At 34.2% G+C, this 16,917-nt stretch overlaps 1 protein-coding gene across 2 annotated transcripts in view; it reads right to left on the reverse strand.

The window, feature by feature from the left end:
• Positions 1 to 16,917, reverse strand: part of Rngtt (RNA guanylyltransferase and 5'-phosphatase) — a 228,847-nt gene that overhangs the window by 148,256 nt on the left and 63,674 nt on the right. For both annotated transcript variants that reach the window (XM_015499298.2, XM_015499296.2), the window contains exon 9: positions 7,507 to 7,642. In XM_015499298.2, the coding sequence (XP_015354784.1) occupies positions 7,507 to 7,642 (136 nt within the window). The remainder of the gene's footprint in view (positions 1 to 7,506; positions 7,643 to 16,917) is intronic.

A 16,917-nucleotide genomic window follows, 5' to 3' on the forward strand; every position in this document is an offset into this window, starting at 1 on the left:
GGACACTAGATGAGGATTACAAATATATAATGCATTATTTGATAAAATTTTAAAGGTTTTTTGCCTAAAATAATTTTATTGCCTCATATTCTTCCTAAGAAATTAGGCAACTTTTCTTGCTATCTAAATTCATGACAGAAAATTCATATACTACCTTCTAAAATTATTTTTAAAACACTACGGAAAATATATTTTGCCATTGTAAGAAAATATTACCAATTAATTAATTTCCTGAATATGTGTTTGTTAACTTAGACGTTTACTAATGGTTATCATCTTTAACCCAATACATGACATAAGCCACATTTGTTATTTTAAAATGTTTACTGAAATATTTTAATTTAAATACTTGTATCTGCGCATTTTACACAGTCACAAGGTAGTAGAGCAATAAAAAGTTTCAATTAATTATTGTTTTCAAAACTGCAAGGTTGGAAATAAAATATACACCAGAGACAGTAGATATCACAGAATTTTTCTCCCCAATTTCCCTGATAAGATGAACGAGAATATGTTTTCCTTTAGATATGATGTTTAAAAGTCAAAAAACAAATTTATTATTAGCAAACAAAATAAGTAAAAAGGAATAACAAAATATGCAGGCTTTAAACTGACAGCCAAGAAACTACCAAGAGTCTAGTGAAACAAAGAAAATCACTCAGTCCCTAAGAAAACTAAACTGTTAGAAGCCCTGTTTGTAAGATGACAAATATCTGGAGCTGGGGTTGTGGCTCAGTGGTACAGCGCTTGCCTAGCATGTGTGAGACACTGGGTTTGATTCTCAGCACCACATATAAATAAATGAATAAAACAAAGGTCCATCACATCTGAAAAAAAATGTTTAAAAACAGATGACAAATATCTGATAATTCTTACTATTACAATCAAATATAAATAGAAGTAAAGAAGTGGTTTTCTTTTCTTCATTTTTTTCCCTATTCTGACTTAAGAGTAATAAAAATAGCTGAACACTTTTTCTGTCTGAAGTAAAAGGTCTAGGACTCTACACTGTAGTGCAGCAATAAGCTGAGCATTATTGCAATAAAATACTGCTTCCAATTAAGTAAAGAAGACATCCATCAAAAATTCTTGCAAAAGAACAGCACTTCTGAGTTAGCTGGTAATGGGAAAATATTGGGATACTGAGTTCTTCTCAAAGACCCCACCATCACAATGTCCCCTTCTCTACAACTGCAACAACTGCCCTACGCTAGAGCAAACTGGTTAAACATAAACTATATGGCTTAAAACACAGAGAAATTGGAATTCCTGTGCACTGCTGCTGGGTTTGTAAAATGATACAACTACTATGGAGAACAATATGTTAATTTCCTGAAAAGAATTTTAAATAGAAGTACCATATAATCCAGCTATCCCTTTCTGGGCATACAGACAAAATAATTAAAAGCAATTAAAAGAAATTTAAAAATTAAGAATTTGGAATTAAAAGTAGAGTCTCAAGGAGATATTTGTAAACCCATATTCATAGCAGAATTATTCACAATAGCCAAGAGGTGGGGAGTAACCCAAGAATACACTGATGGATGAACAAATAAACAAAATAGGAGTATGTACATATAATGGAACATTATTTAGCCCTGAAAAGGGAAAAATCCTGTCACATGCCACAACATGGACAAACTTTTGAGGATATTATGTTAAAGTAAATAAACCAGTCACACAAAAATATAACTAATGTATGATTTCACTTTCATGAGGTATCTGAAGTATTTAAATTCAAACAACAACAAAGTAGAATGGTGATTGTTCAGGGTGAGTAAGGGAGAAGGAGCTACTGCTACTTAATGGTAAAGATTTGCTTTACAAGATAAAAAAAGTTCTAGAGAACTACTGCACAATAATGCTAATATTAGCGCTACTGAATATACACTGAAAAATGGCCAAGATGTTAAGTTTTTGTTATCTGTTTCTTACCACATTAAAATTTTTAAAAGAAAAAAACTATAGTTAGGACAGATCAAAAGAGCATAAATGCACTGGATTTATTCTTCTGCCTGAAACAACCAAAGATATGAACAGCACATGAATCAATGTTTTTTTCCTGATACTGGATATTTGGTAACAAAGGTCAGTAATCAGACTCAGTGACCCCTGCAATTGTCCCAAGTATTGTCCAAGGAGAGTTTCCAGAATCTAATGCAGGCAAGGGGATCATAAATGAAGCCTAGTTGGCATGGTGGTGCATGCTTATAGTACCAGAAACTCAGGAGGCTAAGGGAGGAAGATCACAAGCTCAAGCCTCAGCAACATAGACCTTGTCTCAATAAATAAATAATATAAAATAAATGAAGACTCATGATCTCTATGAGTTTAAAAAAAATTGAATAGGTTGTCTAAGGAGACCAATGCAGCTAATATTCTCAGGAAAGAGTTTAAAAGGACAGAGAAATCTACCCAGAGAAAGAACTCCAGATATCTGTCAAAATGTGCACCACAAACTCCCCACAAATATTTAGTATAATGCTCATCAGTACTTAAATATGCAGTAAGGAGACCCAAGACCAGGCAAGAAAACATCTATAGAGAACAGAATCCAATGTCCAGTACAGGGACAGAAATAATGCCTATTCCTACCAGGCAGATTAAATAATCCATAGAGGATCAGGTACTCCGAAGGATCTTGTCTCAATAGTAGAAAAAGAACTTTATTAAAGATGTCTCTGGTCCACCAAACAAATCTCAAAAGCAAGATCTGAAAGGAACAAATTAGTTCCAAATAAAGTAACTGCATTCCAGAACAAAGCTCAGAAGATGTATGAACCCCTCCCAACAAGGTAAAATTCAAAATGCCTGACAATCAAAATTTACCAGGCATTTAAATATGATCCATAAAAATGAACTGAAACAGGCCCAAAACTGATGGAGATGCTAAAATTAACAGATAAAAACATTAAGACAGCATACTATTAAATTCATATATAATATTTCAAAATACTAAGTGGAATCACAGAAGAGATTTTTTAAAAGACTCAATAAATTTCATAGGTGAAAACTATAATGTAAGATGAAAAATACTATGGTTGAGATTAAAAGCATTTTAGACAGCACAGGAAAAAAGGGGGTAGTAAATCTGAAAATAAAAATAAACAGGAAAGAAAAAACAATTGTTTAAATGAAAAGAGCATTAATAATTATATGTCCAAGGGGTGAGATAAAATTTTTTCTACTACCAATGGAAATTATAAATGCATAGATAAAAGAAATTCAACAAATCCCAAGCACAAGAATCTTGCAAAAAACCACATCAACATACAGCATCAACTTTATATTCCGCAAGAAATTACTAGAAATGGCACCACTGTTTTTCAAATGATGCTGTGGAAAAATTTGAGGCTTGAATTCTTCAATATAGCCCCTACCATACCCACCTATCTCAAATAAGTCAGCATGCTCACCTTTCCATCCTCTGCCCTTTCTATATTCAAAGTCCCCAGGTACACAAACCTTCTGTCTCCCCAACCAATATTTCTTAAGTCCAAACTAAGAATTAGGCATAGTTCTAAGTGCTAGAGAAATAAAAAATTGATCCCTAGAAAGAGAAGAAAATAATGAACATGTAATTTACTGTCCATACCAGGATACTTTTGAGAGTGAAACAGATAGTTATTTATAATGATACCTAAACAACAAGCATGTATATATACTATCCCAGCCAAATTAGGACATATGGTATAAGCCTAAGCAGTGGTAGTTATTTCTACTTAAAGCATAAGACAAAGTTTATAATAAAGTACATACCATTAAATGAATCCTGAAAAATGTGGAGGATATTTTCCAGCAGGAAAGTGAATTAAACAAATGGTGTAAGAAAAACTCAAAAAAAAAGATGGTTTTAGATAAACTGTCCAAACTTCAATGTAGTGGAACTTATGGTTTAGGATTACAATAAAAAATAAGACTGAAGATATAGGCATGCTTCAGATATAAAAGAATACAAGTCTGAGTAGTTTGGCCTTTATTCGATAGATAATGAGAAACCAATGAAGGATTTTAATGAAAAGAAGGAAGTAATCTCTTTCCTCTCCTCAACTGTTCTCTGAAAAACCAGTGAACCTCTGAAGCTCATTCTTAGCAATCCATCCCTTCAATTCTTTTAGATCAGACCATTTGGCTCTAATTATCATAAGTGATAGCATGTTCCGGAATTATATAGCAGAAACTGTTGCCAATCTTGTGAATATACTAAAACACTGAACACCTGAAAATGGTATGTGAGTTGAATCTCAATTTTTTTAAAAAATAAAACTAAATTTTAAAAAAATCTAAAAGCAGTTCTTCAGATAGAAGAGAATGATAAAACCCCAGATACAAAATATATATTAAATCTCAGCTATGTATGTATCAGTTATATATGGTTTATAATATAGGTACAATAAAATGACTAAAAGGAAATACATCAAAATGTTTTTTTAAAATTCTCTTTTTCCAAAATTCTTCCTATTAACTTTAATGATTAATGCGAAATCCTTTTTCTTAGCTTCATGTTAAATTGATTAAATTTCACAGACTTGGTTCAACTGAATGAATGCCATATTTCTAAACGCCCATTTCCACATTTTGTGGGTCAAGGAACATAATTTAGCAGAGCAAAACAAAGCCTCAGTGCTCACATCCGACAGTGAGACAACCAGGTAGTATCAGTTATTCTTGGATTTGGAATCTTACAAAAACAATTTTCAAGTGAAAATACAGAAGAAACAGGAAATTACAGCAGGCTGTTTTAATTAACTAACTAGAAAAACAGATATGGCAACTATAATTCTGGCCCAAGAAAATTGACATCATGAATCATATTGCTATTTAACATCCTCACAAGAATCTATTATATTTATAGGGAGAAAATAAATAGTATTACTAAGTTAAATCTGTAGATCTTTAAACATATTTTTAAGGATTATTTCCTACCTGGAATGCACTCAGCCCGTCTCCAACAAAAATCTTTTTCTATAGCTATCTTCCATTTCTTTAGATGTGTCTTATTTTTCCTCTAAACTACCATAGCACTTGTTTTAAATACCTCTTTGGATTAGAGTTTTATTTAAAGTTCTCTTGCATCATTACCAATCATTCTACATCCTGCCCAATTAAGTAAAATGTCTCAGAGTGAGGTGGCCTTCTAAATAATTGTCTAAGTAATGCCTGCACTCTTGACACCGACCTGAAAGGTACTCAACAAATATTCATTCAACACACTAAACTCTGGCAAATGCTGCTACTTAAAAAGTCCTTTTCTTCCTTTTATTTTATTAATTATAATGCCTAAAATACTACACCTTAAATAAAATAAGGGTAATAAGAACCAATATGTTCCTGCTATTCCCATGAACATCTATCTACAAGGGAGTCTCTTACCTTGCAAACAAAGGCAGTGACAATGTGGCAGAAAAGAAAAGCTAGCCATGGCAACCAGTAAAGTGAATAGTCTGTATACAAGCCTACCAGAATTACTTTATAGGAAAAAAAATAAGTTTATTGTTGTATAGATCAGCATATTCATAGGTGTAACATATGAGTCTAGTCTAGTTTATCAATTTCAAAACCTGTTCACCAAAAGCCAAAGAATAAAATCTAAGTGGCAAACATCAGAATAGCTAAAACTAGGTGCACGTACCTGGACTGTCAGACATTGAAGTGTACGCTAAAACAATGGTATTTAAAATAATCTCAAATGACCACTAGAAGATAAAAACATTAATGGAATAGGAATGTGAATTAAGAAACAAACAATGATAAACCAAGGCCTCAAAGACCTAGGTAAGCACTCTATCAGTAGGCTACATCCCCTGCTTACCCTACATATATTTAAGCTTCTATGTGCTAGAATAAATACCAAAAAAAGGAAATACATTTTTCAAAATACAGGACATAACACAACCCTAATAAGAGGACCTCATAAATCAATGGGAAAAAGATGAACACCCAATTGAATATGGAGAGGATTTGAATAAGCAACTCACAGAAGAAATACAATAACTCATACTACAGTAAAAAATGTTAAGCCTCATTAACAATTCACATAAAAGAAAATCAGAAGAGGAAAAAATTTTTTTTTACTACATGCCACACACTAATATCATGATCTTACAAACTTTCCAACTTAAATCTTCACAAAAGCACAAAGAATTAAGTACTATTATTAACCTCCTCTCACTACAAAAAGAAATTAAGTATACTGAATAGGGTCCCTCATGCAATAACTGGAGAAGCTAGGGAGGCACCTGTAGTTGAGGCACTTAATCACAGCTATACTATCCCTTTAAATGAAAAGCCATTCTTATCAAATTAAAAAATATTAAACCAAAACAGTGCAGATCCTCCACATACAGTTAGTATAACTGTACATGTGTCCAGAAATAAAGGTGACAATTATACATCTTAACATTTTAAATGGGCATATCCTTGATCCCAGCATGGCATACATGCATTTCATGGGAACAGTACTCCTACTACACTACAAGTGGTGATGCAACCAATGAATACAAGCCTCCAATGTAATTCCCCGACGTATATATATAAGACATATATATATATAAGACAGATGGGTCCTAAGAGAAAAAGTTCTCTTTCCGTTTGGGCTGTAATGCAACATGTCTCCATGTGGAAAGAGTCTTCATACAGAAAGGGACCAAGCAGACAGGCAGAACAAAAGGATGAAGAGCAAAATAGAGCATAAACATTATCATTTGAGACCCCAGATCTAGCGAGGCCTGAAGAAAGCCAAGCTGAAATTCAAATTGTTTAAACAAATCCAGCCTTTTTTTTTATTTATTTAGTGCTTAATTCTATTTTTTTAATTTATTTTTATTTATATATAATAGCAGAATGCATTACAATTTTTATTGCACCTAGAACACAATTTTTCATATCTCTGTATACATAGTATATTCACACCAATTCATGTCTTCATACATGTACTTTGGATAATAAGGATCATCAATTCAACCACCATTAATTACCCTTTGCCTCCTCCTTTCCCCTCCCACGCCTCTGCCCTATCTAGAGTTCGTCTATTCCTCCCATGCTCCCTCCCTATCCCACTATGAATCAGCCTCCTTATATCAAAGAAAACATTGGGCATTTGGTTTTGGGGGATTGGCTAACTTCACTTAGCATTATCTCCTCTAACTCCATCAATTTACCTGCAAATGCCATATTCCATTGTGTATATATGCCACATTTTTTTTTATCCATTCATCTATTGAAGGGCATCTACGTTGGTTCCACAATTTAGCTATTGTGAATTGTACTGCTATAAACATTGATGTGGCATCAGCACCTAGCAAGATCCTGTCTCTAAATAAAATATCAAAAGGGCTAAGGATATGGCTCAGTGGTTAAGCACCCCTGGGTTCAATTCGTGGTACCAAAAAAAAAAAAAAATAGACCCAATTCTTAACTTCTTAATAAAAATACACATTAACTTATAAGGAAAAGAAAAATAGCAATGTTTAATTTTGTACACATTTTAAAATAAATATGACTTACCCCATCCAAGAGAGTGTTTGATAAATGCATTCGGAGATCTTTACGAAATGGAAATTCCAAATTTGAAACATGAAATACTGAATTATCTCTATCAATCATAAAAACTTCATTTGTGCCATCAATCAACATCATATAACTGTAAATAAAACATTAAACAGATAATATTAATATAATATCAAGAATAGAAATAATAGTTGAATGGATTTTCCTTAAGCTTATAACATCTTAATGGAATAATGTTCACTGGAGTCCCTTTTCTCTATTATGAGAAATAAAACACCACATGCGGCCTTTTTTTTTTTTTTTAATACTTCTTCATTTCCTGAAGAAAAACAGAGTGTAGGGAAAGCAATGTTTTTATGGGATAATGTAAGGAGCAACCTTATGATCCATTTTAGGAGGGAAGTTTCTCTAATTTTTATTAGATCTTAAACATAAGTTTCTCAAAGTTTACAAAACACACATAACACACATACGTAATTGCATTTTAGGGTTCAACAACTATGAATTAGATATTACTGTCTCCACTTTGAAGTAGAAAAAAAAAACAGTGAAAAATTAAGGGACTTGCAAATGCAGCCAGACCTTGTGCTATTCGGTGCTCTTTCTACCACAATAGTTAGCAAAACAACTAATTCCTCTTTTGAATCACTATCATGATATAACCACATATAATTTCAAATCTGTCATTCATGAATATAAAATTAACATTTTAACCAAAAACCACAAGATTTCTTATACTTTATCTTCTAAAACCTAATATATGGAGGGATTTATAAACATAATCTGTCTCTTTGAATGGTCAGATTTATTTCACACCATATAAACAAAAATGTCCAGATAGGTTTAACCTGGGGAAATTACAGACTAAGAGGCTATTGCTACCAAATGAACGAAGACGAAGGCAAGCCAGGGTAAAAATAGAGACCATATCTAGGCACCAAAGTTGTCAAAGAAAAAAAGAAAATTGACAGCAAAATGAGGGTTAGTAAATGTGCCTGAAAAGAACCAGAATCATTTTGTTAACCTGTTCTTATTTGGTGTTAAATGAAAGAGTGGAAGAATAACCTGGTACATCACTGAAAATGGAGGAGAAACTGATTCATAATACCTCCTACTCACAAGGTATATCAGGAAAAAAATAGCAACAACTAAAAGATGGAGCTGAGGGTTGGTGATATAACTCAGTTGGCAGAGTGCTTGCCTCCCATGTACAAGGGGGGAGGGGAGGAGGGGGGAGGAGAAGGAAGAGGAAGAGGAAGAAAAGGAGAAGGGGGGGAGGAGGAGGAAGACCACGAAGAAGAGGAGGAGGAAGACGAGGAGGGGGAATAAGAATAAGAGGAGGAAGAAGAAGAGGAGAAGGAGGAGGAAAAAAGAGGAGGAGGAGGAAAAGAAAGAAAGAGAGAGAAAGAAAAAAGATGGAGTTGAAGCAAATTAAAAGCCAGGGGAAACGGTAAAGAGATGGAACCTAATACAGTACATAGAGGCTAATATAATAGAAGATAATTTGTTTACCATAAACAAAAATTTAGAATAGGTGAGGAGAAATATGAGAACTGATTAAGGCAAAAACAAAGGGGAAAGAGCAACAAGGAAGACTAAAAGGAGAATTGTTTGGGGGAACTAGCATGCTCTGACTTGCTGCTCCTAAAATAATTACTTTCAGCAGACTCCTGGGGAAAGGATGGATTGCCCAGGACCCTGGTACATATTGAAATAGTTGCAGCCATGACAGATGGAAAGTGTGGAAACTCAGATTTCACTAGAAAAATAAAATCAGCCTCAATCTGGACTGAATGTGCATTTGAGAAATTATTACACCAAAGGCTAGACTAGCAGGTTCACAAACAACAGGAATACTTAGTCCTTCAAGGGTCTCTTTTTACTTACTCTTCAAAAGTAGCAACTCCTGGTGGGTAGGGAAAATTCAGGAATCTTAAAAGAAGTAGGAAATGCTCTGGATTGTTTTCAAAAGAAATTTAAATCAACATAAGGAAAGGTCAAATAAAAAGCAATTATGGGATCTTGGGTTGTGGCTCAGTGGTAGAGTGCTTGCCTGGCATGTTGGAGGCACTGGGTTCTATCCTCAGCACCACACAAAAATATATAAAGTAAAGGTATTATGTTCATCTACAACTAAAATAAATTTTTTTGAAGAAAGCAATTATGATATTATCTACAAATATGAGCTCTGTTTTCAGAGATTTCTGTTTTCTATATTTTGTTCCTTCCCACAGATCAGACACCTTGTACCTTGCACCTTGTCTAGATGAACACACACAAAACACTCGTTAAGCAATACTATACATATAAGGAAGTGCATCACAGCATTTCATAACAGTAAAAAGTGAAAACTCAAATATCCATCAAAGAGCAGATAGGTTAAGTAAATACCACATATGCATGTAAAAGCATACTATGCAAGCATTTTCAAAACAATGATAAAAACAATAAAGTAAAAAGCGATTCAAAATCTGGAAAAAAAAGTGGAAAGGAAGCAAGTTAAAAATCAGAATGCATAATATGGTAACAGGGAAAAGGGAAGATAAAACTGTGTATACATACTAGATAAAGACAGACAGGAGGGGGCTGGGACTGTGGCTCGGCAGTAGAGTGCTTGCCTAGCATGTGCAGGGCCCTGGGTTCGATCCTCAGCACCACATAAAAGTAAATGAATGGAATAAAGGTATTGTGTCCAACTACAACTAAATAAAATAAATATTAAAAAAAAAAAAGACAGGAAAACCTGTTAAGAGCTGCAATTTCTATGCAGAGAAACTATTAATGATATCTGCTTGCCTCATTATACTTTACTTTCAGAAACAAAACACAAATTGCTTTCTAAAGCATAGAAAAAGGCAAGGGATTAAAGCTACCAAAAAATTAAATAAGAAGAAAAGGAGAGGAAAAGGAAAAGGGAAAGAGAAGTAATATATAATCAGACCTGGAGAAATATTTTCCTTTGGAAAGTGTCAATAAAACAAGGATGTTAAACTTCATTAGTGGCAATAAAATAAGGATGCTAAATTTCATTCTTTATACTACAGTAGCTTCCACACAATAAACAGTCTTCCTCCTCTAGCCTCCACATAAGTATTTTTTAACAGGAAATACAAACAGAAAACATTGGTCAATTAAATTGACTTATTTTACCACCATCCCTATCCATTTTTGCTAACCCCTATCAAACTCACTATTTTTTTTTTCTTAAAAGATTAACCAGTTTTTTAAATGTTTATCAGAGGGCCAGCCAGGAGACAAGCTCAATGCTAAATGGACATAACAGTCCATTTAGCACAAATTCTCTTTCCAACTTCATTTATACCCTAAACAAGAAAATATGACATTAAACAAATAATCCCAGAAATAAAAAGTTTTGGAAAGTTGAAGTACAAGGTACAAAGGAGGATGCAATATATATTGCAGAGTCTGAAGATCAGGGAAGACATCCCAAAGGGTTATATTCATTGAGTAGCTAAAATGTGGTTATAATAAGAGTTTAAAAAAAGCTTTACATTTATTATGTAGGAGTTAGCCAAGCAAATTACTGTGGGGTGAGCAGGAAAGGGAAAAATAGGAAGGGCAAGATACAGACTAGCTGAAGCAATATCCTTGAGATAAGACAATATAGCACCTTCTGGCAAATAAAATCTGCAGAATACTGAAGCAGAAGGAGAAAGCAGGAAAATTGCATGGCACAAGGCTAAAGAAGTAGCCAGGGACATAGTAATTATGAAACTTTTTTTCTTTATCCTAAAAAATAGAAAATCGTCTGTACAAGACAAATGAAAAACATATGGATAATTAATATATGATATTTAATATAGAAATTATACAGATACTGGAAAGCTGAAAAGGTAAAACAGGAAAAATGAAGTAACCCAGAGATTAATAATTCCAGGAAGTACTACTACCTGCAGAGCTGGAGAACAAATGGAAGAAGTATCAGAAACTAGCAGCTTAGAGAAAAGGCGTTATGAGACTATGCCTGGAAAAGGATAGAGGAGGTTCAAATCTCTAAGGATGGCACCATATAGTGGGTACCTAGACCTTTGAGAAAAGCCTACAGCTCAAGTTTGAATCCCTATTAAAGAGCCCCAGGATGAAGACTGCTCAACACCTTAAAGGAACACAAATAAAATTATGAGACCTCTGTATTAAGACCAAGTCTAGTGGGTGAGAAAGTGATACAAGTGGCAGGCACTTACTTCATCTCCTAGGATTCCTGACCCCAAAGCTGGTAGCTCTGAGAGGGAAACAACACTGATGGTGAATTCTCCAAGAGAAGATGAAGAATGGAATGGCAGGGGTCCTCATCTGCTAGAGGCATCCTTACAAAAACTAGAAATGAGAAGTCCTTTCTCCCACCTTCAAAATTCCTACCAGTACCCCCAAATGCTGAAAACCTACAGAAAGCATGCTGGTGAAGGAATAGGGAAATGTATTTTACAAATCTTGGCACCCAACCACCAATATAAAAAAGAGTAGATTGGAACCAAGAAATTGGTAACTAAATGCAGACCACTGAAAAGTTTTAAGCAAACTAATAACACAATCTGATAAGCATTTTTAGAAGTTCACCCATACATAATATATATCTAAACAGGTAGGAGGAGCCAACGGGTGGACAATGAGAAATTATGAGACCTCTGTAGTAGACCTAGTAAGAAATCACAGTGGCTGGAACTACAAAGATAATCATAACTTAGAGATAAGTGGTTAGATTCAAGACATTTAGGAGGTAGAATGACAAGACAATAAACTATTTGCTTGATATGAGGCTGAGAAAATGGGGGAAAAAATCAAGGAAAACTTCCAAGCTTCTAGCTTGAGGAATTGGGAATATTTATTTGTTGAGCCATGCAACACTTTAAGGAAGAAATAATTATTTCATTTTGTTCAGGAGAAATGACAGACACTATGAGTTTGATCTTTATTATGGATAATTTTCTTTTTTAGAATAGAAACCAAAAGCCTGGATATCCTCTATCCTTATCCCCAATAAATAGTTTGGAAATAGGCTCAGGATCTAAGCCAGACAATCAAATATTCCATTCCCCAGAATTTTTAGCATGAGTGAGTGACAGAGGAACCAGGACAATTGAAAAATTACAACCACTGAGACATTGTCAGCAAGTGTCCATGGGGGCTTCCTACTCAAAGTATTCCTGTGTCCTCACTTTGGCTCTTCTCCTTGCTGAAGGTTACCACTGTTTCCATGCACTTTCCAAGACCAGTTCTCCCAAGAGCCTTCAATATATTTCTTTGCATAAATTAGCCAAAGTTGATTTCTACTGCTTATAATCAAGAATGTTAATGGATATGCTGGTTGTTCCCCACCCTATTTCTTTTTTGCCCATTACAGCTAAGTTCAAGTAAGTTAAATATACCTATGATATAACCCCACTGTTATATCCCAGCATATCCTCAATACCTACCAAGGATTACATAATACTAACTATTTATATATAACTTCATGCCAAGTGACATGACATCTACTTTTCATGCTTCAACAGAGACAAGTGTTAAGCCCAAAGTTAACTTTCCCTATGCATCTTTTCTTTTATAAGAATCTACTTCCAAACCTCTGTTCTTTCTATACCAGCTATATTCCCTCCCTGCTCCCAACAGAATTGGCAAACAAGTCTCTGAAACCTAATTCACAAGGTTGTAGAGCTATATGGAAATAAATTCAGGTATAATAAAATTTCTTATAAAGAAAATTCAGAGTTTACATACACTTTCTCAGATATAATTTATAAACCTTCCTAACATAAGAGTAGTTAATCAGAGTTTGACCCTTGTCTACCAACACCTATCATACCTTGTTCTAAAAACAATACAAGAACAGCTGAAATGCCAAACTCCAGCTTTCCCCTTCTCCATGGAACTTAATCACACTTCACCTGTCTTTCTTACTAGCTCACTGCTCAATAAATTCTACTCTGATCACAAAATATATCCATGCCCACTTTAACCCATTTTCAATTTTTTTTTCATATTCTAAAAAACACAGTATTGAATAAACTTTATCATAGGTTTATTAAGAAGTTTATTAAAAAGTGCTGGTGTATGCCTGTAATCCCAACATCTCAGGAGGCTGAGACGGGATGATTGCCAGTTCAAAACCAGCCTCAGCAACTCAGTGAGATCCTGTCTCTTAAATATAAAAAATAAGGCTAGGGATGTGGCTCAGTGGTTGGGTGCCCCTGAGTTCAATCCCTGGTACCCAAAAATAAAAAAATAATAATAGGGCTGGGGATATGGCTCAAGCGGTAACGCACTCGCCTGGCATGCTGGCATGCGCAGGGCGCTGGGTTCGATCCTCAGCACCACATAAAAATAAAAAATAAAGATGTTGTGTCCACCGAAAACTGAAAAATTCTCTCTCTCTCTCTCTAAAAAATTTTTTTTAAATAATAATTTTTTTTTCCTTCTCACCTTCGTTACTTAGTTCTTCATGAACTTAATTAAGTATGATCAAAGATAGAGACAGATGTTACCAAGCAAAATTAATAGTAGTAAGATTTTTAATCCATCTAGAGAAAATAATCAATGTCAGAGTCCCCTTCACAATCTCCATAAGAAATCTCTATTCTCCTTATCATATAAAATCAAATCAGTTTTCCAAGAGTTTTTAAACTATTCAAAGTTTTTATAAACTTCTTATGTTTCAATTACAGTTTAATCACTGGTTGTTGCATTTGTTATTTTTGTAACAGATAAACACAGTAATTTAAGTACCTTAAGAATTAAATAAAATTTATAGGCTAAATTGGGAACTCAACCAATGACTATACTATAATTCCATGAAAACATAGCTTAAAGTTAAGGAATCTCAGAGTAGCACTTCAGGTAATTTAAAACCTCAACTGCTTCATTTTATCACTACTATTAACAACCACTGAAATGAAAACACAATTATATTCAATTTATCAAAAACTATCAAAATTTTCATTTAATATTATGAAAAAATTACAATCCTATAGATAAATTTTAAGTTTGGTTTATTGTAAGTATAACAGTCTTCTCCAAAAGGATAAGCTCCTCTTTCATCCTCATATCACACCAATTTAAAGTCATGAAACAGATGTGATTAAGGCTTTACAGTCTTAAATTCACTTTAAGCCCACAGCTTCATTCTATTCTGTGATCACTTATGTACACAGTAATTAAACAGACAACACGTATTATTTAATTTTAAATTGCAAAGTCCATTCACTACCCCACCAATTTAATTGCTAAATCTGTCTAACCATTCTTTTATCTTAGAATGTTAATTGTATATTAAATGGCAGGCCAGCAGCATATCACAGAAGACTTGGACAATCTGCCAACAATTACATTTCTTCTAGTTAAGCACAGTCATTTCTATTTTATATATTGTTTATACTACAAGCTTTCTACCATGTTCTGTTTATCAAGTTTTATTTAAGCATAACAGCTTTTATTAAACTTTGCTTGTGGAAAAAAATCAGTCGAAAGACTATCTTATATTTCAATTTGAGTTAATTCATCACAAATAAATTTTGAAGACCTACAATAAAGAACTACAAAATCTACAAACTGTCCTGTATATTTATTTCTATTAATCATTTTTAAAATCTAGATGTTTTTGTTTTAAGAGCGCGTCTTCAAACAGCAAGATTTAGAGTCTTCTGCAAAGCTTCCCATCCACATAAAAATCAACACTATTAACAGAGTTTGGCACAGCATAGGGTGCAATGTCAGTTTATGAATTCCTCTCTCCTATTCCACAGAATTAATGACATATAATAAAAATAATCAAGTGTATAGTTACATAAAAAGTTTGGCTTAACAATGAATTAACATTTAATAAGGTAGAGAGCTAAGTTTTTAAATATTTCCTTATACTGTGAGAGATGATTTTTTTACATTAAAAATTAAAGGTCCACCATTACTGATTAGGTATAAGAACTTGAGCAAACGACCTGGTCTTTCCAGCTCTGATATCCTCACGCTGATAAAATGAAGTAGATTCTTGCTACATAAAGTGTGGTCCCTGGACAAATAGCATTGGCAGCACCTGGTAGCTTAAAAAAATGCAAAATCTTGGGCACCAGCCAAGGCTAAATGAATGAGAACTAGAAAGAAACTCAATTGTATTAAATAGCCTCTAGCCACCCTAACACTAAAACTGCAAAAAGAAAATATAAAAGCCAGATAGCAGATGTCAAGAAAAACTATAACTTTTTAAAACATATGAAAAAAGAGTCTTCTATTGAAGAATGTGTCCAAAGGCTACATTAAATTTTTCCTTTCTAAGCTATAGAAATGTTCTTGTCTGGAATCCTAGCTACTCAGGAGGCTGAGGCAGGAGGATCTCGAGTTTGAATCAATTTAGTGAGACCCCTGTTTTAAAATTAAAAAGGTTGGAATGTAGCTCCATGATAGAGCAAACCTGAATTTAGTATACTGAGGGTGCGGCAGGGGGAGACAGTTCTTGTTTTGATCCTAACTAAGATAAAAAGAGCAAAGGAGGTAGGTAAAAAGAAAAGGGCGGGGTGGGGGGGGGGNGGGGGGGGGGGGGGGGGGGGGGGGGGGGGGGGGGGGAGGACTAAGCATGATCACAAGCAAGTTCCAATCAGTTTTCTAATTTTCATATTATTATACAACCTTTGAAATTCACTATTGGGAAATTTCAAAATGAATGAATGCTAATATAATCTACTTTCAGTCAAAGCTTTCACTAAATCCCAATCACCTAATACTTCCTGAATTACAATTGAAAATGGGAAAGTGCTGGGAGATAACTGGAAGATAACTGATACAGGGTCTTCCAGAGTCTTCTGCTAGAAAGGTGTTTTGGTGATGTCTCCCAGGCTTCACTTTCTGGGACATCACCACCTTTGGCTAAGCACATCTCTCTATTGTCACAGCAACTATTACTCAAAGTGTTCATTACTCTGCATTCTATATAACTATGGAAAATATTCTTACCATACTCTATGCTCAATTTCAAAAACAACTCTCTTAATGTCTCAAAAGCCACTGGGTTAACCCACTAACTCAGCAGTCAGTGACACTAATTTTTTAAAAGATTGAAATAAAGAAAACTCCCCATCCTTCAACTTCCTAAGAACAAGTCAAGAAGTGTGAGTTGACTTAACAGTTTAAAAAGTCAGAGAATCTTGGTTCAGCAAACTCTGACACTCTTCAAAATATAAATAAAGGGATTAAGCAGCAACTAGTGTAACCATTTTCTTCCTTTAGCCTAAGCACCTAAATGCCAAGGGTTCAGAACTTACAGAGATTCAAGGTTTATACCAATTATCAGTAAGGTCAGTCCTACTCAGGTTTTTTGAACCTCAGGACTTCCTTCTTCATATTGCTCCTCTTACTTACTACCTGTCCTTGGCTAACATCCTCCACCTAAGACCTCTTTCATTT

Source organism: Marmota marmota, unplaced genomic scaffold, assembly GCF_001458135.2.
Source record: "Marmota marmota marmota unplaced genomic scaffold, marMar, whole genome shotgun sequence".
NCBI lineage: Eukaryota > Metazoa > Chordata > Mammalia > Rodentia > Sciuridae > Marmota > Marmota marmota.